The sequence below is a fragment of the Passer montanus genome, unplaced genomic scaffold (assembly GCF_014805655.1).
Source record: "Passer montanus isolate IOZ18808 unplaced genomic scaffold, ASM1480565v1 scaffold27, whole genome shotgun sequence".
Classification (NCBI taxonomy): Eukaryota; Metazoa; Chordata; class Aves; order Passeriformes; family Passeridae; genus Passer; species Passer montanus.
Genome location: NW_024367372.1, coordinates 4,423,998 through 4,437,916, shown reverse-complemented (window position 1 = coordinate 4,437,916; position 13,919 = coordinate 4,423,998). Strand labels below are relative to the sequence as shown.

At 37.8% G+C, this 13,919-nt stretch overlaps 1 protein-coding gene across 13 annotated transcripts in view; it reads left to right on the top strand.

The window, feature by feature from the left end:
* TRAF3 (TNF receptor associated factor 3) overlaps positions 1 to 13,919 on the top strand; it is a 69,452-nt gene that overhangs the window by 43,401 nt on the left and 12,132 nt on the right. For 9 of the 13 annotated variants that reach the window (XM_039712549.1, XM_039712548.1, XM_039712546.1 and 6 more), the window contains 4 exons: positions 2,711 to 2,791; positions 5,460 to 5,534; positions 7,326 to 7,418; positions 11,843 to 11,983. In XM_039712549.1, coding sequence (XP_039568483.1) covers positions 2,711 to 2,791; positions 5,460 to 5,534; positions 7,326 to 7,418; positions 11,843 to 11,983 — 390 coding nt within the window. The remainder of the gene's footprint in view (positions 1 to 2,710; positions 2,792 to 5,459; positions 5,535 to 7,325; positions 7,419 to 11,842; positions 11,984 to 13,919) is intronic. The other 4 variants (XM_039712550.1, XM_039712551.1, XM_039712552.1 and 1 more) reach the window with 4 other exon arrangements.

The window sequence follows — 13,919 nt, the reverse complement described above, 5'->3', positions numbered from 1 at the left end:
CATGGCCTTGAATGCTTCCAGGGATTTAGCATTCACTATTTCTCTAGAAAATCTGTTCCAGTGCCTCACCATCCTCACAGTTTAGAACTTCCTAATATCTAATTTAAATCTGCCCTCTATCAGCTTAAAGCCCTTCTCCCTTGTCCTATCTCTACATGCCTCTGTAAAAAAAGTCCCTTACTGGCTTTCTGTAGACCCCTTTAGGTACTGTAAGGTTTCTTTTGACTTCTCATTTGAGTTTTGTCACCCCATTGACAAAACTGGATTTTTAGAGATGAACTCGAGTTCATCTCTGGGTTTTGTAGCCTAGAATTTTCTCTAATGTAATAGTGACTGAAGCTGGCCTCAGTGACTTGAACTGAAAACGGAGGTAGGGGGAGCAGACTGAGAAAAAAGGTATGCAAATGGAAACAAAAAATTTTACTGGAGAACATGTGGTTCATGTCTTCATAGAATCCCGTGACCGGTGGGGTAGGAAATCCCCGTTGTTGGAGGCAGACTCCAACAAGTTAGCAATGTTAGTAGAATGCTTTTTTAGATTGCATTTGTCTTGCTGCATGCTCACTCGGTGACTTCTCTTAATATCCTTTGTTCAAACCATCTAAAAACTCAGGGTTTCTTTTTGCCACAAACCTACCCTTTCCATCTTCTACCTCCTGACAGATAAAGATGGTGCATTGTTAAAATGGAAATTAGTAGTGTGAAATGCTTCTGGATCACTGTATTTTTCTCTGTATAATCCACAAAGCTGCTTGGAAGTGCTAGTCCTGTAACACTGATATTTAGACAGCAGAAGTGTGACAGGGATCTGGAAGGACAGCACTGTTTCATGCCTGGGTTCCTCCCTGAAACCCTGGCCATAAACCAGACCCTGCCAGGACAATCTGGGCTCTGCCCTGTGCTCTGAAGTGTAGCTGAGCTGACTGGCACAGCATCAGGGATGACCCCAGATATTGTCCCTTGCTCCCTGTCACTGCTCTGGAGCCAGATGTGTTCCTAATTCTGGGAGCTGTGTTAATCTCCTCCCCTGCCCTCACCCGTGCTGGGAGCCCTGCGTGTGCCGTGGTTTGTGCTGGATTTGGTGTTTGGCTTTATGTACTCAGCTGGGTGAATTGAGATCAGGAGGGAGAGAGTTCTGCCTCTGAACTGGGGTTACTCTGATATATCCTGAAGTCTCTGGAAAGGCTTGCCATGGCCTCAGTGGATGGACACTGGGATGTGGAGCAAGGAGGAAACCAGGAGAGAATGCTGAGAAGTTACATGTTTCCTTCTTGCCAAGAACCAAGGCTCAGTGTCACAGCCTTTGTCAGATGGTTTGGGTGGGTTAGGGAATTAAAATTAGGGAATGAACATTAGAAGGGAGTATTACTTTTCTGGGTTTGTAGTTGATAAATAAATAAGGACATGTGTAGGGCATTAGGCTCCTAAAGCCTAATGTTGTGTGAGATGTCTCCCTTCAGCACAATTCCAGATGTGTTCAGAATGAGAAGCCCAGGTCCAGCTCTTGACTCTGAGAAGGAGCGGTGCTTTGGGGCTCCTCTTGTCAGAAAAACGTCACTGTCACCCTGACAGGCTGATCTGAGGAGAGGGCTTGGCATTGCTCCTGGCTGGGTACCCTGGTGGGGACAGACTGAAGATGGCTCAGGAGCTGTCCCAGCTCTCTGGTTGAGCAGCAGCTGAGGGCTCCCTGGTTCCTGCCACTGGGACTGTGCCACAGCCCAAGTGAGCGAGTGTGAATGGGGAGCATAGCAGGGAAGATGGCTCAGGACAGCATCTGATGGCCTGCTTTAAAAGGAGGAGATACACAGCCTCAGATAGTGTCAGATTTAGGCCAGAATTCTGACCAAGGCCTTTCACATCTTGGAGATCAGATCTCCTTTACCTCTTGGTTTTGTTTCAAAGAATAGAGCTGGTCACAGGGCCAAGAAGGGCATGCTATTTGTTCTTCCCTTTCTAACAGGTTTATAAATCTAGAGCGTTGTTTCCTTTGCTTTTCTTAAGTACCAGAAATGAAGCAGCGTGTTTCAAGTTGAATGGGTCGTGTCACTTGACGAGAAGTGGATTTTTCATTTTGTTGAGAAGATGGAGAGGAAATGTAAATTCAGTTATCTTGGGCCTGACTTTCTTCCCTCACTGGGGTGGTAGGGTTTGACAGCTGTGCTGAGGTACCTGTCATCTGGGTTCAGGTTAAAATCCCTGCCCAGCATCATGATGTATAACAGTGAATCTTAATGTCAGGTGTTTGGGAATCAAAATTAGAAAATAATTGGAAGGGAATATCCATACATAGGAAAGAGAATCTCAGAGTGGGCAGTGTATATTTCTGATGAACTTTTCCATGCAGTATATACCCTCACTAGAAAGGACATCTAGATGCCCAGTTTTGTGAGTTATTGTTGGGGGTTAAAGCTCAACTTTGACTACTGTTTCATTGTATGAAGTAAAACCAATAAAATGGTAAGCAAATAAATTTGCTTTGCATGGGAGAACACAAGGAAACCCTTGGTTTTGCTTCAGAATATCAACACTGTCATGAAAAGTATAAAATTATGTTTAAGCAATTGCAGTTCTGTAACTGTGCAACTAGGAATAACATTGAAAAAATCTTGTGGGATTTTTAATTATTGTAGGATGCTTTTCTTTGCAGGTAAGTCCTCTTAGTTAAAGAGTAAGATCTGATTTGTTGTTTGTTTGCTTTTTTCCTCTGTAGAAACATGAAGATACAGACTGCCCATGTGTCATGGTTTCATGTCCTCATAAATGTAGTGTTAAAACGCTCATGAGGAGCGAGGTAAGAAGTCATGCCCAGTGTTGTGCTGAAAAATTAAATAATGTCTTTAGTAAGATCTCGCAAGAATTTTGCCAGAAGCCATTTCCTTGTTAAAAAGTGAGATCTAAGGAAAAGCTTTTTCTACCACACAGTTAAGTGTGATAACACTCAAATATTTTTAATGATTTTGAAAAACTATTTTAAAAGAATCAATTTCTTAATTTTGAGTCATTATTACACTTGGCTTGTCCAAGATTAGCGCATGTCCTTCTTGCTTTTGTTTTTACTAGCTCTCCCCCTGCCCTTCCCTCGTTTCAGCACCATAGAGCAGCATCTTGGGGTAGTTAGCTTATATTAAAATAAAAATACACAATTAAAATTCAGTCCATATTGAAAAGGGTTACAAAGACTACAAAAATCATACAGATGTGTAATTTCATGGAAAAACTTAAATTACTATTAAATCTATTAAATTTTGGGGGTAAAATAGTAACTGATACTTAGAGAAATGGTGTAAGGTTGAGTACAACACTCTAACAGCAGATGCAGCAATGCATAAAAGTTTCTCCTGATGTGTAGAAGTTTCCAGTAATAAATAGATAAAAAAATTTTAAGCCTGGCTTTGAAGAGATCCATGTTCTTGTACATGAAAAGATAAAAGTAGCATCTGTCAAAATTGAGGTAATTAATTTATCCCTTAAATTAGAACTTACTTGCCAAAGATAGAGAAGAACTTACTAAAGTCTTCATCACTCAATAAGCCTCTTTTAAGGGAAGTGAAGTTTCTGATCTGAGGATGAGCTTTTCTCTTTCCTCTACTACTTACTTCCTGAGCTGGATTCGTACAATTTTTCAGTCGCACTTGTAAATTATTAATTGTGGCAGAGTGCAGAAGGCACATAAGAATCCTGCCAAAGTTTAATGCAGTCTTTTCCTCCAAGATAATGAAATACAAAATATATGATAGATACTGTATTTATTAAGAGAAATTGAGCTGTTAAGAAAAGAGAAAATACATATACTGGCCAACCCTACCAGTGCTTACTGCCAAGATTAGATCCTGGTTCTGGAGCACTTTGGCTTATTCTTAAGCCCCGACTTCAGCAGTTACTTTCAGAAGAGGTGTGTCTGAGTGCTTGTAAGGGCTGCACCATTAAAGGCTGGGTTGTTACACACAGAGTCTGAATGGGGTTTGAGACCATGGGTAGGAACAGAACTTTAAACAGCCCTTTGCCCTGCATCATCTGTTGCTGTATGTTGCTTAATTTTTTTTTTCTAATACTGTGAAAATGTATGTATTTCTTGGTTGCATGATTAGGGACAAGAAGTCTAATGGAGAAAATGGGAAAATGCCTGCCTAACAGTTTGAGAAAATTCTGTAGTGTACAAGTGGATATCTTATTGTAGAATAAAAGGCAATTTTCATGTTTAATTCATAACTCTTTGGCAGACTTCTGCTTTTCAGAAGTTGAAAAATGTGGCGTTCTTGTAAAACCTGTTAGACCACATGTCCCTTTCTTACTTCATTTTTTTTTTCTCCACTACATGTCTTTTGAAATGATACTGTGAATTTCTACAGGTAGTGTTTAGAACACAATAGTTGTGAATCAGAGATGAGTGACTGATGGCATCTCAGTATGAGATTTTAAAGACTCTTTTGTCTGTTCCAGAGCTACACATTGAGAGCAGTGTTGATTCACCACTTCTTTCCAGGGAGGTGGATGAGCTGAGTCATGTGGGGCTTAAGGTGTGGGAATTTCAGATGAGATTCTGCAGCCCAAAAGAGTGATGCCAGCTGAGGAGCCAGGCTCTGGCTCCTGTCTGCTTTGTGGGAAATACAAACTGCAGACTCTGTTTTTGAAAGGAGAGTGTTTGTTAGGCTGTCCTTTCCAAAAATGTCTCTCTGCTCCAACTTTTAGGCAGTTTGCATCCAGCTGCTGCCATCTGTGCTGCTGCTGTCCATGTATATGTATATGCTTCTGTGAATTGGTTGACTTTTAAATGAAAAATGGTCTGTGCTTGTAATAATCCAAGATATTGGACTAAATCTCAATCTGTGAAAAATGCAGGCATTTTACTAATCAGTTTTAATCCCGTGTACTGCATTTTTTTAAAGTTACTTAACTGTACATATTCTAAAACTCTTTGTCTGTTTCATGCAGTACTTGTTTAGTCTTTTTTGTGTAATTTTGCTGTTAAATTTAGGCACGGAGAATTGCATGTTATGTTTTGAAAAGTTGGTTCCTTGTGAAATTAGGATTAGAAAAAAAACGTACTTTTACTACAGTGAAACTGATCTTAAGACTTGCTCAGAGCACCAGTAAAAAAAATAAATCACTTTTTGAGAAAAGATTAGCCATTCACGAAAGTCAAATTAAATCGAATAATTACAGAGTATGTTCTTTCTGTTTGTTTTGAGTTTTTTTTAATTGGGTTGCCCATTGAAATAGTCTTTGGTAGAAGTTTCACTGTATATTAAATGTATCACACTGTATACTGTATTGGCATGTGCGTGTGGTTTACATATGTGTATATACAGAATTAGCACTTGAGAGCAGACTGGAGAAAATATACACATGTGTGTTGTATGTTCTGCAAATGGCACACAATACAAACCTGATAACCTCTGCCCTTTATGTTATCATGCAAAAGTCTTTTTGCCAAAACTCACATTTTTTTCCTATTGCAGTTGAATGCACATTTGTCAGAATGTATTAATGCCCCAAGTACCTGTAGTTTTAAGCGTTATGGCTGCACTTTTCAGGTCAGTATATAACAATTATACTTCCCAATTGATGAAAGTCTGCAAATAGAACTTAATTCTTTGACATGAAAGTTCTGGACTTCTCTAGTTTCCGTTAAGAAAATCATCCAGTTGCACCAAGTGATTATACAGGAGATGTTTGATTTTGCATTTTAAAAATAAACAACACAAAAAGCCCACACATTCCTGCAGTGGTTTGTGAGTTCAGGTATTAGGTGTATCTTGTTGAAATAGGAATATGACACATTTGAAGAACTTGTTAACTTAGGATAAGAGGACAGTCTCTTTAGTTCTTCAGAGAATAAACTAGTAACTTCAGTTGTTTCTATGAATGCATTTTCTTGAACTAAGTATGTTTATATTTTCTCTCATTTGTGTGTCTTAATATTTTTAATTGAGGTTACATGTAGGTTAGCACACTTAAAACATGTATTTTTATGTGCATTAATATGTCTGTGTGCACACAGGTGTATAATCAAAGCATGAAATTTATTTTTTAAAAAAAGTTTTAGGTTTTAATCCTGGCAATCCCTGCAATATTAAAAAAAAAATAAAGTCAAACCTGAGAGTTTAGTTTCAGTAGTATCATTCCAGTTTCTTCCAATATTCTGCTTCACTTACCATAAATCCTGGGGAATTTGGATGCTTATGTAATGAAAATATTAGTCAGGACATTTCAGAAACCACTGACGGGAAAAAATGGCGTTTATCTGATAGAATGATTCATTTGTTAGCCCATGGCTATTGAAAAAGACAAGGACTCACTGAGGAGCAACACGTCTCTATAGATGATGTCCTGCAGGTATTTCCAGGCTGTTAAATAATGAGCATTCATCTTTTTAAGTGTTAATAGTAATGCTCTTAGTGGTAGAACTGATCAATGCTGTAACCCTGCCCACTGTTATGTTGTACGTATTGCCATTCATTTTATGTATGTATATGTGTGCATATATGTACATATATCCACATATATATTTTAGTACTTTATATAGAGTACATACCTTGAGGATCATTGAAACCCTTTCAGTTGCTTTGCAGCACTATCTACCATCAAAGCTAATATTCTCTGCATTGCAAAGCACTTACTGAAGTAGGTGTAAGCAACACAATACAAATGAAGTAAGTAATGTGGTCTGCATCTTATGTACTCTGTATATAATCTATGTGTGTTCTGTAAACTATACAGTGATTATTTGTAACAGCACTTATAGGTTGTGCAGAGGCAGCATATCTGAATATCATGGAACAATCATGGTAACATCTAAACATGACAAAATAGGCATTGTAATAATTCTCGGTGTAGTTTGTAAAGCTGGCAGTTTCCAGTGATAAATTTATCTTAAATATTTGTCTTTAATATTCAGCTGAAGGAAAATGTAATGCTTATGAAGCTGTTAATGAAATAGAACGGAAGTTTTAAATTACAGTTAGTGGAATTGGAAGTTTCAGATTTTATATGACTCAAGGGTTTTATTGTGCTTTGTTTAGTTCTAAGCTACACAAAAGACTCTAAAATACAACTCATTTTGTAAATCTTGTTCATCTTTATTGTTTCTGAGTTATCAAGCACACTGGATGGAGATACATAGCAGTTGTATAAAACACTTGCTATATTAAATGTATTCCTGATTTTTGCAAATTCCAAGTAGATTTCCCTCCTCTCTACAGTTCTGCAACAAGCACCTGTGAACCAAAATATGTAGTGTTGGTTCGATGTCTTTATATACTCTTTCTTTGTAGGTTTAAAAGAAGTGGAATTGGCTAAAATGTATAAATTCTTTGTTGTCACAGGGAACAAACCAACAAATTAAAGCACATGAAGCCAGCTCAGCAGTGCAGCATGTTAACTTATTGAAAGAGTGGAGCAATGCTCTAGAAAATAAGGTATATCTTCTACTCACTTCTAATTTTCATTGACTTCTTTAAATCATACAAAAGTACTGGAAGAAGCGCTTTTTTCCTGTTTTACAGCTGTTCAGCATTACAGCTAAAGCACTAATAGGCTTCAAATGCTATCAAGCCAGTTAGCATATCTTTGTACCTTTGTTATATAAAAAAATGCTGTGAGAAACTTGGCTTCGCAATTCCATGGACAATTTTCCTCATTGATAACTTAATTAAAACACTTTCTTCAGATAAATAAACAGTATAGTATTATATTTCCTCTCTGAGCTGCCTTATTACAGAACAGAGTTCAGAAAGCCATGGCAGCACAATGAGCTTTATCTTTACTACCTCATAATTTTTCCTGACATAACTTCAGCAGTGTGTAATAAACTGGTTATTTATATTATTTATTTTTGTTCTTGCTCTCCAAACTTAAAGACCTGCACAGATTAATTAAATTAAATATATTGTGACTCATGGGCATGATGATGTCTGCTTTAGTGCTAGACCAGCATGAAGTTCATGTTGCAGTGTTTCCTTGGGACTCCAGGTTTTAAACTGTTTGGGATTTGGGAGATGCTGGGAGTTGTATCAGCTGTGATCTTGTCAATAAGCTTGAATGAGCAAACCACATGTTCTGTGAATAAAATTCAAGCCTTTAATTTAAAAAATGTAAAACTTTAGAAGAGATTACTGGTTTTTTAAATCCTTTTGAAAAAGTCTTACATAGACATCAAACTGATGTTTCTGTATTTTTAGGGGAAAGAAGATCCCAGAATTACCAAAGTATTCTACAAATGCAGGCTCAAGAGTGAGAAGCCCCCTTCAGACTTTTCTGAAATGAGTTCACAAGTAGCAATTCCAGTGTAAGCTCAGTGGCAATTAGGATATGATTTCTGTCATCTCAGAGCAGATCACAAGCAAACTCTGTCTGGAAAGCACATTCCCTTCTTGGCCTACAGAGATCTCTTCTGCCTGGGTCTCCAGCAAGGTCATGCAGCTGCAGGAATTGTAGTTTTAAAGCAGACATTCACTGGAACAGTGTAATATGATTTTTGCCCCCAGTGTGTTTGTTCCTGAACTGCTTGGTTTTGAACTTGAAGCCTCTTAAGGAAGCCATTGAACCTGGCAGAGTTCTAATACAGATTCTTTTAGATAGAATTTTTTCTATATGTGTAGGTAGTTCTTAGTTTGACGATCCATAACATTACTCAACTTTGCTTTTGCATCTGAAACTTTGTCAATATAGGAACTTTACATCTTTTGGTTGTGAGAGATACAGATTCATATCCTTAGTTCGTTTTGCATTAGTCTGATGAAAACTGCACAATTTATTTTACATCATAGGAAAAAACCCACGTTCCCTGTGACTTGCAGAATAGATCATGTTCTGCCTTTTCTCAGTGTCCTGAGAGGTACTTTGTCATTTAAAAAATGCCCAGTGGTTCTATGTTTGTCTCTTACAGACCTTAGAGATGATACACTTCACTACTGTTTTATGCTTGACTTTTGTTTCAACTTTCATTTAGGACATAACTGCTTATCATCATATGTCCATTTTTGTTCTTTTTACTTCCTGCTTTATAGACTTCTTCCTATTCATAATAAAGAGTTGAATCACTGGAAATCCCAAGCCAGTGCCAAGTTACCAGAATAGCTAACCACATGTCATATGTCAGTGACTTTATTCTAGGGAAGGGTAACAAAATGATTTGTAACTTCACTGCTGTGCTCTTCTTTGAGGAAAAAATTAATCAATGCACTGAAGAACAACGGTGCACAGTCACCTTGGCTGATGGGTATCTCAGAAATCTCAGCCCTGCTGAAGCCAGTGGAAGTCTTCTTAGTTTGTATAGGGTCAAGATTTCATTTGGGGCTCTCTGTGTGGTACGTCTGGAGGGGAAAGGAGAAGTTCTCTTCTCCCACTCACCACACTGTAGCAGTGCATGTGGAGTAGGCAGACTGGAAGTCTTCAGAGCTGCAAAGCTTGTCCTAAGTTAGGAGTTTGGTATTGAATGGTGCTGGTGGTAAAGAGTAGTAAGAGAAGGTCAGATGTAAAATCTTGAATCAAAACTTTGTGCAGGGAATTAAAATTCAGTGCTTTTTTCCCCTGTGATGGTGTAGAATTGCAGACTGAACTCCCACAGTTTTTTAATGTTGGAAATAATCAGTTGAACGTAATTTTGTAGCTTCATTACATTCTTACAGAAAACTGGTATAAACTGTTTTTTCTTTTTTACTATGAGAGTTAAATATGGAACCTGTTTGACTACAGTTTCTTGTGGCATATGGTTTTTTCCATTCTTCTTTAGTAAACAACAATATGCAACAGCTTAACTTGCAAAATTGCTGAATAAGAGCATGCTTTTTCCTAGGAATATTTCAAACATGCCAACTAAGTAAAGGATGCAATTTCTAATTAGATGCTGTGTTTCTCTTTTAAACCCTTTTTTAAACTGAAGTTCCAAAGACTTATGCTGAAACTATAGTTGGGAAACTATTTAGCATTAATTTATTTTTTTTTAATTCACAAATCACAGCCAAACTACAATTGCTGACTTAGCAATGACAGTTCTGTATGATTAAGGACCACAGGACATAATTCTACTTTTCTTGTATTCTGTAAAGCTGTGTGGAAAATCTCAGTACAAGATAGGCCCACGTTTTATAACTTGTACAAAAATGGAAATGCGATGCTTAGTGACCCAGAGCATAACTGCCTTGTGATTGGGAGGCCTGGGGAGGAAACAGTGAGAAAAAGGAAATGTGAAGATCACACTTAAACTAAAGAACTCTGATTCACTAAGGAAATGAAGGATGCAAAAAAATTAAGCGTCCACCCAGCAGATCTTAAATATCTGGAAGGCAGAGGTACTGGCTTAAATTTAAAATTGTTCTTGAAAATTTTTTCTAGTACCTAGGCATGTATTCCTTCAGCCTCAGTATTGCTTCTCTCTCTGCACTGACAAACTTAGCTTTGTCTCATTTCTGTTGAGTTTCTTTTTTTCCATGTATAAAGTGCAGAATGTGTGTATATGCACACGCTGTGCTGTACTATATTGAAAAGTAGATACCCACATATATGTTATGGTATCTCCGTATTTTTGGGCCCCATCTAAAGAACTTGCTGAATGCCTGTGGACTTTGACAGTCCTTTGTCTAGTTTAGGCTGGTTTAGAGATTTGAGATGAATTACCTTTTCAAACAGGCTGGGTTCTGCTAGGAATGCAGTGACACATAAGGGATTTGGTGTTGGTGTCTGATTAGAGGGCAGTTAGGGGGATGGAATTCTGCAGTGGCACCCACATCAGAGGGTGAAAATGGCTTAACCTCAAACTAGCACCTGTAATAGAGGCCAGGAGTAGATTTTTTTTTTTTTTTTTGAGAACATGAAACTTCCAAGTAATTGGTCATGATGTGAAACATCTATCAAGATTTTTTTGGGTCTGAAGTGGTGCTGTGTCATATCCGTTTGAAGATCTATCTGTGGAATAGTTAGGGCATGTCCAAACATAATCTTGTGCCAAGTGTTTGTTTTCTGCATTTTTGCTGCTGAATGATCTTGCCTGGGGGAAAACTACATTTCTCAAAAAAGCAATGCACCACCACCAAGCAGCCCCCTTCTCCAAACCACATTAATGAACAAGCACTAAGCAGTGTGACAGAAAATATTTACTGTATTACTTTCATCCCCAAGGAGATATATAATACGATATTCTTTTAACAAGACTCGTGTTTTAAAAACAGAATGAGTCACTAATGAATAAATTCATAAAATGTCAGTACAGAGAGAGAATGTAATTCACAGCCTGTAGTTCTTTGGTCTTTTCTACTATTAGGCACCATTGGATTGTCCTTCAAATGCATGGATCCTTTCTATATTCATTCATTTCAAGAGTTTTCATTGCCATCACATTCTTTAAGTCAGTCCCATGCAGATGTTTTTCCTTAAATTTGCTATAGATCAGGACAGATTGGAGTAGGTGAAGAAGATTAGTGTTCCCTGATCCAACCAGCTCAGCTTGTCTCTGGTGTCACTTCGGTGCAGGGCTCAAGTTCTTAACACCAATTCAGAGTGAATTAGGTTGTTTCTTCCAAACTCCAAGCAACTCCCAAGTCAGCTGGTGGAAACCAGGAAACCAAGCCATTAAACAAGTGAATAAAGAAAATGTTACATTTAGACACAAATTCTTTGCTGGTTTTGTGTCCCATCTGCACTTTCTTTAGCCAAAGTTGTACCAATACCATACAGTGCAAGTGCAAAATTAGCTATCAGAAAGTTGGGTTTTATTTATTTATTTGCAATACGTGGAGAGAGATTTTTATTAGGATCTTATCCCTTTTGTGTGTTTAAGATAGTTTTAAACTAACATAGATATTTTAATAAACTTTGGCAGGAGTAATTGTAGAATTTTTTCCAGGTGGCCTTGCTCCAGAATGAAAGTTTGGAAAAGAACAAGAGTATACAAACTTTACATAATCAGATTTGTAGCTTTGAAATAGAAATTGAAAGACAGAAGGAAATGCTGCGGAATAATGAATCTAAAATACTTCATTTACAGGTAAGAAATATGGACTCTCCCCATTAAAGCAGAAATGGTAGTAGCCTCTGTTCTGTGCCTTTACACTTGTGAAGTGAGGTGGTCTAATTAAAATGGGGGGGAGATCTTTTACATTATTAGAGAGCCATTCTGATAATTTTTTATGTGGTTTGTTGTGTTCAATGGGGTAAGATACTTCACTAAAACTCTTTTACATTATTAGAGAGCCATTCTGATAATTTATGTGGTTTGTTGTGTTCAGTGGGGTAAGATACTTCACTAAAATACTGCAATTGCCTAGCCTATGTTAAAACAAACAAAAAAAGTTTAAAAAGGGAAAAGATTGGAAACAAAATACAAATCCTATAGGAAGAATAATCTTTTTTTACTTAAAAAAACTGCTTAAGGAAGTCCCACTGAAGGACAAGATTAGCACCTTAAAGTTGTCGAGTATTACATAGCTTCCTTTTCTACTTGCTGGTATAAAAAAAAATGCAAATTGTGAGTGAGATTAGTCTGGTGTGGATTTAATTCAAACATAGCATAATGCATTTGAATACACTTTTTAAAAATCCAAATTTCTGTTCTTCTGAGGAAAATTTATCTAGTTATTCCTTTGCTGATAGGTCTGAGTTTCATGTTCTGTGTTTTGAATGCTGGTCACAAGCCAGCATGAAACTAGAAATCCTCAGGGTGCCCTAGCATGGTGGTTAGCCCAAGCTGAAATTCCTTGCTCTGTATTCAGAGCTGACTTGGAATGTGGGTGCTGGGAATTTGTATTAGCTTGCATGATACTAACCACAATAAGGGAAACTTCAGGAGATATTTAGCAAGGAATTGTGGAGATATCATGTACACATTAATCTAGTATGTCTGCTGCTAGAATATCAGATACTTGTTGTAGCATCCACCTTAAAGGAATGTAAATAAAATTATCTTTTTCACTTACTATTCACTTCACTTATAAACTGCAAATGTTGATAACTCAAGAAAGATAAAGGCATCCAAACTGGTGTGTGGCTAAAATTCGAAGGGTGGCACATTCAGGGGATCAGAGCCTGGAGACCCTTGATGATGGTTTGTAAGGATACCTTCAAGTTTGGCAACTGCAACATTTTTCCTTATAGCAGTAATTTCTTTCCATGACCTGCCCACTTAGTAACCAGCTCAGCCTTAGTCATTGTTACTTGTCTGATGATAGTCTGGGATATGGCTGCCTGCCTGCAATATTGCATTCTGACACTGGGGAGCTAATCCTTGTATGTACTGATATTGCTGATTGAATCTACCAGGAGGTAAGTTAATTTGTAAGCCTGGAGTTCTTACACATGCTGTCTCAATGGCCAGCAGTGAGAGTGGAAATGGAAAAAACATAGAGCAGAGTTTTTCATTATTGTCTTAAATGACAGATTGCAATATCTTTTTCCTCGAGCTGTAAGTGTTAGCAAAATCAATTTTCGAGTGATTGGTTTAGGAAAAAAGAAAACCCCAAACCACTACAAAGCAGCAAATTCCAACAAGTGGCTTTGTGGTGGTAATAAGTACTGGAGAAAATGTTCTGCTCTTTTTTTTTTCTTTTTTTTTTCCCCCTCCTGCTCTTTACTTCCTCTTGCCAGCTATTTCAATTTAGTTATTTTAAGCCGAACTGTATTTCAATGCTATTTCAACCTGTTTCCTTCCACTTAGCAGAATTTCCTGGTTCAGTCTGATTGTTAAGGGTATCCTGGAAACATGCCTCAATTTGTTTTTTCCTGGACAACATGATCAGTCTCTTTCTGTTGCCCACAAGGAGTAGAAGGAATTAGTTACCTTTTGTGAGCCATTCTTCCCCTGGGTTGTGTGGAGCAGCTGTGGTTGCCTGGGAGCCAGAGATACTGCACTAACCAGTCCAGGTCTGAGCAAGGGGTATTTGCTTAGTCCCCCAAGACCTACCAATGCTCCTGATGTCTGGTACAGT